The 15,006-nt window shown below is 42.3% G+C and overlaps 1 protein-coding gene across 1 annotated transcript in view; it reads left to right on the top strand.

Annotated features, from left to right (window-relative positions):
- The window catches only part of LOC105275712 (protein phosphatase PP2A 55 kDa regulatory subunit), a 29,261-nt gene that overhangs the window by 954 nt on the left and 13,301 nt on the right, over positions 1 to 15,006 (top strand). The window contains exon 2 of the mRNA XM_011332759.3: positions 13,662 to 13,978. Coding sequence (XP_011331061.1) covers positions 13,894 to 13,978 — 85 coding nt within the window. The 5' untranslated portion in view covers positions 13,662 to 13,893. The remainder of the gene's footprint in view (positions 1 to 13,661; positions 13,979 to 15,006) is intronic.

Below are 15,006 nucleotides of genomic sequence, written 5' to 3'. Positions count from 1 at the left end.
ATTCATAAATAACGAGAAAATATTTCAATTTTTCAGTTTGGATGAAATTTGGAGGCAGGAGAATGCTCACCAATTTACAATGCCTCCAGGACGACCTCTACAGGCGATATATTCAAATAAAAAAATAATTTTTTTATCTTTAAACATGTACTAATAAATGCATCAAAGTTTTATAATGATCCGCTGTATAGTTTCTCCAAAAAAATTCGTAAAATTATACCTTATTTTCAACGTTCTAAAGCAGGCTCCCCCCTTAACCCAGATACGCGGCAAGGTAGGCCACGGCAGGCAGGCAGACGCATCCTTCCTGTTTCGTGGTGATTTCCTTTTCTTTTTTCTATGCCAGGAAGGACCGCGCGCCGAGTCTTTCCCGCCAATTGCATTGTTCGAACGAGCAGCGTGAATTGTGAGTCTCGACTATTTCGTGACACGCAAAGTGTGGTAGTAATATCGTGCTCCAAAGTAACGCGTTCAAAAGTTGTGCTTTGCGTCATAGCAAATGAAATAATCAGTATCGTAATTATTTTACATCTTTGTGTCTCGACACATGTGACGTCACCAAATACTCTGAAGCATACACACGTAGCTTTTAATTTCTTTTAGGTCCACTCATATAATTATCTCAATCAATTATGGTCGCCATCAGAAAATTAGCGTGAGCGTTTTTAATTGCGAAAGTAAATTAGTTTAATGGCGCAATTAAGAGTCCCGGATGTCGGACATTACGAATATGTGCGCCGGCGAAGCGTTTAAGCGACTTCGGACTAAGAACTAATACATTCCGATAAAGTACCTGCGTTTCTTGCACCTGCTCGGATCTCGGGATTTAAGCATCGATCGACGGTGAAGTTGTTAACAGATCGCGATCGTTGAATCATTGCGAAGCGCGAGAAGATAAATAAATAAAAAAAAATGTATTTCCCTCGTAAAATGTTATACGTTATAATTATGTTAAAATTTCATTACCATTTTATTACTTTATTTTATTATTATTGGAGTCTCGATAATTTATACACAAGAAAAGAACGCAGTCTCGCGTTTCTATGATAAATTGGAACGCACCTTTGATGAGGAAGAGACCGGAAGTAAATTTGAAATAATTAATAATTGTACCTTGCAGATATTGCACAATGTACGCTCCGCGTGACCCAGACCGGGTCAAATGTCAATTATCTATCGCGTGGCTCTTGTCGCGGCATCGATGCGTGTGACACGATGAGGTCGCGCGGCCCGCCTCGATAGGCAACATCGTGTCCGATGTTTCATCCCTCGCCCTTCCTCGAACGGCAGGTGAAAGCCGTTCCCAGCTTGGGCGTTAGAAAACTGATGCCATCCGGAATAATCACTCGATTAAACTGATATGCAGCAAACTTGCGAATTTCACGTAATCAATAATTTTTGCCACTGAAAAGTTTGTTGAGGGAAGGAGACGTTACGAGATAACGAAGAGAGAACGAGAAGAAAGATTGTTTGGAGATTCACGAATCTGTATACGCGTAGTGGTGTAAACAGAATGTGTGCATTGCGTAACATGAGCCGTGATGGGGGGAGGATTTGGTATTATCGTGGTGCATGCGTCTTTCGTTGCGATGTTTGCCGTATCAACCGCGAATCTCGTTATCGCAACGTCGATTAATCGCCGAGGGGCAGCGTGACGCAAGTATCACCTATCGCCGCGCGGCAAGTAATCCCTTCTGGTTGTACCTTCGTCGTTTGCTCATCAAAATTCGAATGGCAGGACGCTAATTAGTCTTCGACGGATGAGAGCTCGTTCCCCGCGCTTGCCGTTCAATTTTACGGCAGAACGATGGCGGTATCATTGACTGGGCGATATTCTGGTACCATTGTTCGCTGTAACTAGGGCAGGATGCTAGAGGATTGATTCGAGATTAATTTTAAACCCTCGCGAACTCCAGCTCCTCAGTATCTGACGTAAAAATAGTTACTCAAATCTTTCACCGAAAGCGTCGGAATCGGATCGAATCTGATGCGATTATAGTCCGCGATACGACACGTAATACGTGGGAGGATAGTAAAGAAATATTGGGTTGGCCAAAAAGTAATTGCGTTTTTTTTTATATAAATAAAAGGCGAATTTTTCATGGCAAACAAAAACTTTATTAAACAATATGTTGTCCATTTTGTTTGATTATCTTTTGCCATTTTTCAGGCAACTTCATGATTCCGCGCTCAAAAAAGTTCTTATCTTTTTCAGCAAAAAACAATTCCAAGAACGATTTGATATCCTCATCAGCAGTCAAGGTTTTACCATTCAAGGCGTTTTGCAAAGAACGAAACAAATGGTAATCTGATGGTGCCAGGTCTCGCGAATATGGTGGATGTGGTAACATCATGGTAACACATCCCATCCAAGCTGCAACAATTTTTCACGAGTGACCAAACTTGTACGTGGTCTAGCGTTATCATGGTGAAACACAACACCTTTGCGATTCACCAATTCTCGACGTTTCTGTTTGATGGCATCATTTAATTTATCCAGTTGACGACAGTATACGTCTGAATTAATGGTTTGATTCCTTGCAAGCAGCTCAAAATACACAATACCTTTAAAGTCCCACCAGACTGACAGCATAATCTTTTTTTGGTGAATATCTGCTTTTCAAGTGCTTTCAGCAGGTTCATCACGCTTGCTCCACCATCTTTTTCGTTTGACGTTGTTGTAGACGATCCATTTTTCGTCGCCTGTTATCATACGTTTCAAAAATCGATCATTTTCCTCACGTTTCAAAAGAGAATCGCAGATGTCAATACGCTCAGTGAGATGAATTTCTTTGAGCTCACGTGGTACCCATATATCGAGCTTACTAATGTATCCAAGTCGTTTTAAATGGTTTTCAACACTCGATTTCGATATGTTAAGATTCTCAGCAATCTCTCGTGTCGTTAAACGCCGATTGGAATCGATCGGTGCCTTTATTTTGTCATCGTCAATTTCGATTGGCCTTCCTGAGCGTGGTGCATCTTTCACATTAAAATCTGCAGATCGAAATTTAGTAAACCAATTTTGACACTGCCGCAGTTTTAAAGCATCTTCGCCATATACATGACATAACTTTTTACGAGCTTGCACAGCGTTTTTCCCTTTTCGGAAGTAATAAAACAAAATATGACGAAAATGTTCTTTTTGATTTTCCATTTTGAAATCGACGGCAAACAAACAATTGTCAACGAAATCGTGTACTTTCTTTTTCTAAAGCAAGCTTGAACTGTGAGTTGTTAACCTACATAATGAATTTGCGGTTTAGAATGAAGTTAGTTACATTTCAAGACATGCATGTTCATCTATTGGAAAAAAACGCAATTACTTTTTGGCCAACCCAATAGATGCTTCTCTCGAGGATGGATTCTACGCGAAAAAGGAAAAAAATGAAAGGGAGATCCAGGCAGAGAAATGAGTACTCGTAATCGTTTCCGCTTAATCGTGATGATATCGCAATCGCATTTCGAAAATTTACGGGTATAGTATTTCCGAAATCCATAGTCCCCTTGAGGATACTATGTCGACATCTTCCATCATTTTCGTTCTCGTTCCTTAATCACCCGCTCGCTTGTCATCGACGTTTACGGCTTTATATCGCGTTACGAGGAGCGACATCGATTAGCATCTGCTTGCAATTTCTCACGCCTAACAGCAACGATCAGAGCTCGAGCGATTTTCCATGGAGTCGTAAAGTTCCTCAAATATCATTGAATAGTTTTATGCAATTTATGCGAAGTGAGGAAGAAGCAGAAGCGTTATCGATATTTTCTATGAAACAAATCTGAAATTGATACCTCATGGTTATCTCCGTTCTTCATATTTAATTACAAAAGCGTCCTGAAACATTCTCAGGAATCCTACAACTTGTTGAGGAAGAGGAAACGTTCTATCAATTATGTCGACACTGTGAAAACGAGACGGTAACTTGGTAAAGTTTGATTTCTCGTGGAAGACGCGCGAGAATGATTTACCGGAAAGTAGCAACAATGTTGCTTACATAAGTGCCGCGTAGCGCTCGGAAGAGTTCAGTTTCCCTCGAATGTGGATCTCATTACCTTCTGAGATCCTTATATATCTCCTGACTTTATGCCTCCCGTCGTCCTCGCGCGTTGAGCGAAATATACCCGGCGCATCAGGCTTTTCATCTTGAAGCCACGCTGACCGAAATAAACGCGCATCCTCTATTTCAGTGCAGCCCCCTTCAGTACCCTAAATACGTTTCTCTGATTCGGTCGGCACGGCAATTAATCGCAGATGCATTCTTTCGTTTTGACACGAAATAAATATAATTTCCTTGTCGTTGATCAGTCACGTATTGGCGAGCTGCTAAAACGAGAGTAATTGCGAATGATGCATCGATCTTCACACGTGACCGTTTGAATGAACAGTTAGAGCATTACTTATTTTTCGAGTTACGCTGCATCGCTTTGTTACCTTGCAACGGGTGGCTTTTTGCCTTCCCTGTAGAATTGCAACCTTCGTCTCCTGGCTTGAAAGACCAGATTGGCTTTCCCTTGCGACTCCATCGATTGGGATTCCGCGCGAACGTTCCGCCAATTCTGTGTCACAGAATCGCGGCACGTGCGTTAACGACAGTGTAGTGTAATCGTAGAAAATAGTACGCCAACGACGACCAGCTTCAACATCCCTCCCCCGCCGGGTCTTCCCGCATGTTACCTTACACGAAAGGTCGCACCTGTTTTCGATTCCGAGCTTTGATAATCTAAACACGATCTCTCGCACGTTTATTGCACACATGTTTGACGATTGCGTAATGAGGGTACGAACGACTGTCGTTCGATCAGCGCTCTTATATTAGCAAAGGCAGATTGACGCTCGAGTGAATATCTTGGTACGTATGGGACCTTTATCTTCTTCAATACACCGTTAAAAATTGTGCGTCCATATGTTAAAATTTTCTTGTGTTGCCATGTTTTGATTACTACTTCAATGTAAAATTAACATACAACTGATATGTTATTATTTTTATAACAATTTTATATGTTACATTAATGTTAACTTCATAACTTAACATTTTGTGTATGTCTCTTAGAAATGGAATATTATTTGAAATGCTTTTAACACAATAATTTTAAATAATCAACATGTCACAAAGTCAGTTTAACATTCTAAAAGAAGTTAAAGTAAATCTTCAAATAATCATGAACTTCGACATATAAAATAATCAAATTTACTAAAATTAAATGTTTCTAAAAATAATTTAAGTTGAAATAATTACTATCATGTGTTAATATAACATAAAAAGTAAATGTTCATATTGTATGAACGAAAATGTTCTATCAACTTTTCTGATGAGTTATTGTAACTTCTCTTCCATGTAGTTTTCAATTACTTTGTATGTTATTTTTACATCACACTTAAAGTTACAATAACAAAAATAAATGTAAAGTATTTTGTAATTACTTAACATTTCTAGTTTGTCAAGAAGTAACATATGACGAATGAGTTACTTTAACTTAAAATTTAGAGCGGACTTTCTGGGACATGCAAAAAATGTTAAAATTAACATTTTATTTTGTACTGTGTAAGAAATCCGTTTTCTACGCGACGAGAAGCGGCGAATTTCTCGAAAGAGACAATTAAATCTCACGTTGTTCTCAATTTATTTTTGCAGAGATTAATGCGGCATTAAGTTCGTCGTCTCAAAGCCGATCAGCGTCACCGTGCGATTGGTACGAATCTGCATCGCGTGATACGCGTGCAAAGATAAAGGCGAAAGTATACGACGTGCTGCCGCTTTCTTGTGCCGAAAAATAACGACAATCTCGCTCAGTGCAATGTATGCATCCGCGCGAGTGTCCTCGGAGGTTTAAAATACCGTCGCGACCTCGTGCGCGCCCTTTTTGATAATAAATCGTTAGTCGCTCGTTATCCAAGCAAGGCCTCCTCGCCCTGGGCACCCACGTCGTGGCCCAGGATAACGCCGATACGGATTGAATGCCGAATGTAACCGGTGCTCACCTTGGCCCACTCATCTCGGCTCCCCGTGCTTTTGAGTAAATTATACACACGAGTCTTTAAACGGGTTTCTGCTCCACGATCTCGATCTCGACCTCGAAGTTGCCCCGCATACACAAATACTGATTGGCATCAGTATTGGTGCAACGCGACAAGTTTATCCGTTTCCCTGTTTTTTCTATCGTTCTGCTTCCGAGTTCGAAAGAGAGATGCGCAGCCGAGGAAATCCAGAGCACTCCGAGTTGTGGCAGCGCTTACTTTAGCGCACTCGCCAAGACCAAGATTTCGCCGGATTTTACGCGATTCCGTAAGCGTAATGCGGATTAGCGGCCAAGATCAATAATCTCGCGAATCGTTGCGGTGAAGCTCGTATTAGACCGCGCAAGGTACCAGATAAAGATTGAGACTTTGATTTGGAGATTGGGATTCAACCAGTCGGAACGTTGCCTACTACAACGATTTCGATTGATCAGATGCGAATCTTCAAAATCGCAATGTCCAACGCAGTCTAATATGGGCTTGACGGTTCTCGCGATCGCAAAGGCTGGCTGGTATTCTGCACGAGTGTATAATTGTACGTGGCTATACAGGGTGTTTCCTAAGTAAGTAGACAAACTTAAGGAGGATATTCCTTGGCTTATTTTAAGAAGAAAAGGTCATATGAACATATGTCCTAAACTGCTTTGTCTTCCAAAAAAAGTACATCACTGTTTTCGTTCACTTTTCGGACAGCGTGCTTTTGCAGTACGAGTCAACAGCGGTGGGGATGGAGTGGGGATGGTCTCGCGGCGCCGCAAGTGAACACTCGTTTCAGACTGCGCCGCGCGGCCTGCAAGATCCCCAGACTTAAATCCAGTAGATTTTTTTCTATGGGGACAGCTTAAATCTTTAGTTTACGCTACACCTATTCAAAATGAAGATCTCAGAAATCGCATAATAGATGGATGTGAAAGAATACGTAACACTCCAGGTATTTTTGAGCGTGTACGTCAATCAATGGAAAGGAGAGTCGAGGCGTGTATCATGGCTGCAGGTGGACATTTTCAGCAGTTACTGTGACGTTATTATTTTTCTTTTTAGTTACTATTTTCTTTTTCGTTATAATTTTTCTTTTTGGTTACTATTGTTTTTCATTTGTTTCATTCGCAATAACACAAACTGTTCTATAATAAACGAAAAGTGAACGAAAACAGTGATGTACTTTTTTTTGGAAAACAAAGCAGTTTAGGACATATGTTTATATGACCCTTTCTTCTTAAAATAAGCCAAGGAATATCCTCCTTAAGTTTGTCTACTTACTTAGGAAACACCCTGTATAAAATCATCAACAGGTGTCAGGACTCCATGAGCGAATGGGGAAAAGGCTACGCTTCTTTTTGTTTAATCGAACCATCGATCACTCGTGCCGGTAGCGATTGAGAAACCCCGCGGGAAGATCAGGCATTCACGAGCCATTGTCAGAGATATTGTTGCGTAGTCCCGTTTCGGAGCCGTATCGCTTGCGTGAGTGTAACATAACGTAACGGATTAGTATTCTTCTCGTGGGCTTGGTCTACGGTTTCCTTTCACTAATTGCGGTGTCTGAGTACTCGCGCGGAATACACACCGACAATTCTACCAGTTAATCCCGCGACTTGACTTACTGTTGAACTTTTTCATGGCCAGAATTGATTTGGTATTTGCTTCTCGTTGCTTGGAGAGTGATGCGAATAAGTTTTGTCGATACCCGAAGGCTTAGCTATCGCGACTTAGATATCGTTCATTAACGTGAACGTTAGCCGTCACGCACGACGTTATTGTTGCAACTATTAATTATTATCGACTATTTGAACACCTGATCGATCATTTAAAGTTATAAAGTTTTATAAATTTCAGATATGGTATACAGGGTGGCCCACATAACTCTTAACAGCTGAATATTTCGGAAACTATTTGTCAAATCAAAAAGTTGTTCATGAGAAAGTTTTATGTATTCGAGGGGCCTTCCTAACTACATAAATATGAAGTTACCCCCTGCCCCCCTTAATAACTAATAACATATTCACTTCCGTATCAAACATAGTGATAGCTATGATTTTCACGGTGCTAACTATTTGAATAGTAACTTACAATTGACAAGATTTTCATGAATAGTTAAATTGACCTCAATGAATGTATGAATGTTTATGTTTATGTTTGAATCACCGACGAAAGACAAGGATACGCGACGCTCACGTTTCCTGTAGCTTCGAAACTTTACACCGTCATATCTTTTAACAGAAACATCTGACAAAAAAATGTTTTTAACAAATTTTACTTGTTTTTATCTGTAGAACCCAACCATCTAACATTTTATAGGGGGTCCCGTTTGAAATTGTGAAGTTACCCCCTGCCCCCCGATTTACGTAATCACGTTTGACATTGTCGATATTCGACAATACACTGTTCGAACGTTGATCTCCATACACGACAGAGAATGTGGATACAACTACACGGGTCATTGTTTATCGAAATTCTAACTTCCGGTCTGAAATTTTTTTTTAATGAGACATGGTATTTTTTTATTACGGATTCGGATTCTACGCGAGAAAACATGCAACTTTTGTCTGAAACATTTTTCCGAAAAATGTCATCTTATGTCCTTAAAATGATCTTCAAGATGAGTTTTGAGGACATTTTAAGGACATAAGATGACATTTTTCGGAAAAATGTTTCAGACAAAAGTTACTTACTTTTCGATGGAGAATAAGAATCTGCAATAAAAAGTTGGGGTTTCAATTTAAGAAATTGAAGGTGATCTTCGCGTGACCTTCAAACGACTATTCAAGGTCAAACCAATGGTATCATCTTATGTCCCCCTCGAAATCGTGACATGTCTGTCTGAAACATTTTTTCGTATCTCTTTTAGTTTTTTAAAAAATCGACTGTATAAATTAAAATGGGCCACCCTGTATACTGATCAGTATCAGTATGCGATCGCATACACATCGTTGACGGGGACGTCTTACGTTAATCAAAAATAGCGTGTTTTAAGTGCAGCGGCTTGTAACCGTTAATCGTTTAATCGAAATCTATCCCTCGGTGGACTCTGCTATTTCTAGTTCTACCGATGCTAAATTGCTTAATGGAAGTCAGTACGCGTCTTCGCCAGTTTGCATTCGCGTAACGTGCAATAGAGAGCAATTGCGCAATTTGTCCTGCCATTAATTCATCGTTAAACGTTCATTCTTCGTGTTCTACCTGACTTGGTAAAATTGCAACTTCTTTAACGAGCTTCGATCGATTTTTCTGTCGGGCGCACATCGTGATCAATTATTTATGAAAAAACGAAATGTGTGCACACGTGTGCCGTTTCGTGATTCCCTAATCCTTTATACCGCTTTGTCAGTTTTTTTTTCAACAGCGAATTGGTCACGGGGCTAATAAGAACGGCACAAAAATTCGAGCGATTTCTCATTATCGGAGCTCTTCGCCACAATTTCCATAACGAACGAGCGAGAACGAGGAGACGGCGCCGGACTGCGGAATGCATTCGACGCGTAAGAATCGCCTCTCCAGCACAATTGTGTTTCTCTGGCGTGCAGTTTTTCAAGTCGACTTATGCTCGAAGATTTATGAATTTAAATCGTCAACATGTGCGATGACATGGAGGGAAGCGTGAAGGAAACGGGCGCGATGGGCGATTAACGGTATGATTTATTCCATCGCGAAGTATTAAAGGGATCTCTCTCGCGATTTAAAGCGGAAGCGTTTAATGCGCGTCTTTCTCAAGAGCCAGCGAACCGGAAACAGGCGGTACTTTCTAAAGCTCGCGATCGATCCGGTAACGGAGTAGTGTTGGGATTGCGTATACGTGTATACACCCGCGTATACACAATCCACGTGATTTTTGCACAATAGCGCGCAGCTTCGTGACGTCTCGTGATCCATTTTATCGTACCTGCACGCGTCCGCCGTGTTAACCAGGCCGGCGGCTCGCGGAGTAATTGCCGAGCGACGTGATATCGTTACAATTAGTTCGTTGACGGCATTAGAACGCATCCTGTGTCTAGCTGTGCGCGGCGACGATGTCCGCCTTGGAGCGACGCTGTATTACGCACACGTTTCTTCTGATAAATTATTCACGAGTGCGCTCCTGGAGCGCGTACTGGGACTTTCGAGTGAGCACGATTCGGGCATGAATGGGTCAACCGAACGGAGGACAATGTTGGCTTAAGTACTATCATCCCAGCCATCTAGGTCAGCGGTATCGTGCGAGGATGATGACGATGGTATTAGTTCGCTGACAACGTACGCGCGTACTCACGTACGTCGTAGCCGGTCCGTGACCGCTAATCGTAATGTTGACTGAAAGTTAAAGATAAAGATAAAAGCCATGGGCACCTGCGAGAGGGTTCCAAGGCGGAGTTTCCAAGCGGAAACTTCTTCCGCTTGGAAACTCCGTCTTGGAACCCTCTCGCAGGTGTCCGGGATGGAGACCATCTTGCGATCGCCTGAGTGTGCGACAATCGTCTCGGTCGCTTCCGGAAAGCGACGAAAATTTAGACGCGTAAGAAAAGACTCGGGATCGCCGGCTTTCGGAACGTATCAGTGCACACTGCAGCCGAGACAGGCGAGCTATATTTACGTCAGCACGGTGTACGCTTCCTGATGGGCATCGCCTATTAACGACACCGTGATGTACATTTTTAATAGACTATTAATGTTAGCATGATATATTTTCTAACGGTAATGTCGACGGGGGCTTTGCTCGGCGAGTAATAAGTCCGACGAAGTTCTCCAGGCTGAAAACGGGGCGAGAGCTCCGTTCCGCGATAATGAATCGCATCTTGCGCGTTCACGTGCAATTTTTCTGTGCTTTTAACGAGCTCACGTACAGCTGATAGATGGTCGTTGAAATATCATTTGCGTTTGAAAATCGTTAGAGTCGTGAAATTTGTTGTTGCTAATTTTTTTCGTTATCCTTTCTTTGCGTTTTCTATTTCCCCTCTGTTTTCATCCTTTGAAGAAATGTCTGTTCGAGTCTCTATTTCACTTAGCTCGAAGTTACCGTGCCATTACCGCCGCCGCGGGGACAGTATCAGTACCTTGGGGAATTCAGTACGGACACACACATTACTCGGTTACATTTCGAAGCATAAATCATTCTCTTTACGTACCTCGAAAGAAGTAAATTAGCGATGAACGTTCCCTCAATAAATTTCGAGTCAATCCACGTCCGCCTGGTCACTATCTGTCGATCAGATCTTGCCAATAGCGAAATTAAAGGCGAAATTAAAATCGAATATGCTGCTTTCTTAAAAAGTGTGAAACAAGTTTGAAGCCTTACAAGAGCATCAGCAACTGTAAGAGTTCATCAAGATGACCTACTACTACGCTTTTGTAGAATCCCTTGACATTAAATATTGACCTAAAAATACATCCATTTAGTTTCAGAGTAGCTACTTCCTTTATTAGTTGCTTTCTTTTTATCCCACGTTGTCCAAAAGTCTGTCGATAAAATGTTCTTCGTTAGAATTGCGATGTCTCACCTAATTTTCTTGAAAGGGCCAGCGCCGCCGCATTGACACAAATGGCATTTGATCGGCGAGAGTATGCCTGTCCTGTTGTAATAGCATCTCAGTCCTGCGCTTTGCACAAGACTAATAATAGCACATAATACTTTTACGAGGATGCTTCATCGTCGATGACAACACCGGGGATGAAAATTAGGAATGTGACGTGGAATGCTCGGCTCTAGTTTAATAAATGAAAATTGCTAGCCGTGGATATACGAGCTGCGACGAAGAGACGCTGCGGAGAGATTACGGCGCGGGGACACTCGGTGCAGTTCTGAGGAAACTGAAAAACTGTAGTCCACGAGAGAGTAGTAAAGTTATATCAGCTCAAAAAGTCAGCACGATAACGGTGCAGCATGGTCTCGTTATTGCAATATTTTTACATACATTACGTATGCAGTAGTCGTACCGTAACAGTTTTTTTCTTGTTTGGCAATCTGCAAGCATCGAAGCAGATCGATAGTGTTCGCATTACAGTGCGATCTCGCTCTTCCCGATATTTCATCCTTGCATTATTACCGTTCTCGCTGATAAGACACGAATTTCGGGACGTCGAACCCGCTGCTACTTGCAGATGCCTTGTAGACGCAATGAAAGGAATTTTTCGATTTAACATCCAGCCGGAAAATTCTCTGGCAAGCCGCCAACGGTTCCAGTACTTGTGTCGTTTCTTCGTAAAGTATATCTGCTCGTCCACGATCATCCTGCTCGCGGTTCCACAGTCGCAAAATGTTCTCCTCGCTGTTTTACATACGCCGGCAAGTAATAAAATTCTGGGGAAAGCTCCTTCAGCCCCATTCGATACAGGAGGATTTCCTTTATCGAGAAGTGACGTTTCTGAAATAAACTGTAACTTTAGAAGTATCAGTAACTCTCCATAGTTACTGCCTGAACGGTTTCTCGCTGCGCATATATTTGCTATGTATTATACGTATGTATAAAAATATTGCAATAACTACACGCGGTATTGCGACTGATATTTTCTCTGGACATTATATTTTAAGAAATTTCTTTTCTCTCTAGCGTAGTATATAAATTGAATGACGAAATATTCACAAATCTGGTTGATAAGTCAACATCTTTTGCTTTTTTGATTTAGTGAGCATTTATCTCGTTACGTTTTCAGGAAAAAAACAATTTTTTCTTTCTTTTCTAAAGCGACTCGTCAGATCTAAAAATTTATCGATTTATCGATCTTGAACGGAATAATGGATCGCAATGTCCCCTTTCGTATTTTCGCTGTTACATGTAAAATATTTTTAATGTAATTACGTCCTTCCTCTAAGGAAGAAAATCGATAATAGAAAACGCTATTGAACCGTACATAATATTATAATATGTACGTTATGTAGTGTCACAACAAACGTGACCTAGTGATAGCGCAACGACAGATTACATTAAAAGTATCGTTAATAGCAACTACGATTTGTGACACGATTAAAAAAATATATAATAAAAAAATTAACTCCGGGTATTTCTCGATATTGCAAGGTAACTTCATCCAGCTTTAAAAGTCTTTATGTGGCATGAAGCGATACGAGACACGAGTTACAAGCAAGATTTGAAATAATCTTCGTGAGAATATACGAAGGAAAGCGGGACAGACGCTAGTCGATGTTGACGAATGCCGCGATTAAGCAAGCACTCGCAAGTGTGCATCACACTTGTGTGATTTTTCTGTCAAGGCTCATCGTGCCTTACTTATCCATCTACACCTGATTACTCGATAACGACTCTTTTATTATTTATAGAACCACCGCATCGCATCGCCACGGTATTTGATTAACGATATGCAAATCCGTTCGTTACGTGAATTGATTTGTAAACTGCTGATTTGTTGAGTTTATACATGTAAAACGTTACATTTTGTAACAGTTACAAACTTGTGGAATCTGTATTACGCGAGCGTTTTCGAAAAGTTTCATTTGCTCTCGGAATCAACGGATTAAAGCAATTCACAGTACGATAAACCGAGCGAAGCGTAAAAACAGCAACAGACGTGGATCATATGGAAGCGCGGCAATAGCCGACTCGATGCGAGAGAAAGAGAGGAGAGTCGTGTGTGTGGAAACGATCGATTATCCGAACGACTGCACTTTAGAGAAAGAGCGATGTAGCGAATGAGAGGTCTCTCGTTTTTCCAGCTACGACAAAGGCGGCAAAGGTGCGTACTGAAAGTGGCCACGAAGATCACGGCTGGCAGGAAGCTGAGGTTTGCGAAGTGTCACCACGCGTCACGCCGGGGTGGTGGGTCTATGGGGGGCACCGCCCCAGCGGCCCCCCGGCGGCACGAGTCCAAACGGCAGCTGCCGGAACGGCGGTGCCATCCTGGCACGGGCCAAGACCGCCCCGCTTCCGGTACCACCGTCCAAACGGATGAAGAGTCCCTCCAACATCATGAGGCAGTCCAGCCTCACGAAATTAGGTTCCATGATCAACACCGCCGTGAACAAGCGTGCCGGTAAGTCTTGCGACATTCTGCCTCCGTTTTTATCAGTTTTCTTTCTCCAGAAGTCGACGGCGCCGATGATAAGTATTGTAAGAGGCGAAAAATAACTAGGAGACTGCCTTAGATTTGAACTCGAACTCTCCGGGATCCCTGGTTCACACGCCTAGGTCTTAGGCTGTACGGCCAATACTCCTACTGTTGTGATCAACTTGTTTTCATTCCGATCCTCTGTACGACCTGTCAGTCTCGACTATCTTTCCAGATCTTACAGCTCGGCCAGCCTGACATCACATTCGTCCCCGAATGTCTCCAAATCGTCGGTTCACTCCACTTGAGTCCCTCCCAACCTCCATTTTTGATTCACTCTTCTGAGTCCCTCCCAACATCCATTTTTGGTTCACTCTTCTGAGTCCCTCCCAACCTCCATGTTGCTTCACTCCTCTGAGTCCTTGCCAATCTCCATGTTGGTTCACTCCTCTGAGTCCTTCCCAATCTCCATGTTGGTTCACTCCTCTGAGTCCTTCCCAATCTCCATGTTGGTTCACTCCTCTGAGTCCGTCCCAACCTCCATGTTCAGGCTTCACTACCGGCCAGCTGCTTCTCAACTCCCTCCTCTCCGAGGGGTAGCGGATGAATCTCAACTGTCTTCGAGGGATAGCGGATTTTATCCCACTTCTGAATTGTAAGAGGCGAAAAATAACTAGGAGACTGCCTTAGATTTGAACTCGAACTTTCCGGGATCCCTGGTTCACACGCCTAGGTCTTAGACTGTACGGCCAATACTCCTACTGTTGTGATCAACTTGTTTTCATTCCGATCCTCTGTACGACCTGTCAGTCTCGACTATCTTTCCAGATCTTACAGCTCGGCCAGCCTGACATCACATTCGTCCCCGAATGTCTCCAAATCGTCGGTTCACTCCACTTGAGTCCCTCCCAACCTCCATTTTTGGTTCACTCTTCTGAGTCCCTCCCAACATCCATTTTTGGTTCACTCTTCTGAGTCCCTCCCAACCTCCATGTTGGTTCACTCCTCTGAGT

This window comes from Ooceraea biroi, chromosome 8 (assembly GCF_003672135.1).
Source record: "Ooceraea biroi isolate clonal line C1 chromosome 8, Obir_v5.4, whole genome shotgun sequence".
Taxonomy (NCBI): Eukaryota; Metazoa; Arthropoda; class Insecta; order Hymenoptera; family Formicidae; genus Ooceraea; species Ooceraea biroi.
The sequence above is the reverse complement of the archived record's forward strand: the minus strand, read 5'-3'. Positions and strand labels throughout refer to the sequence as shown.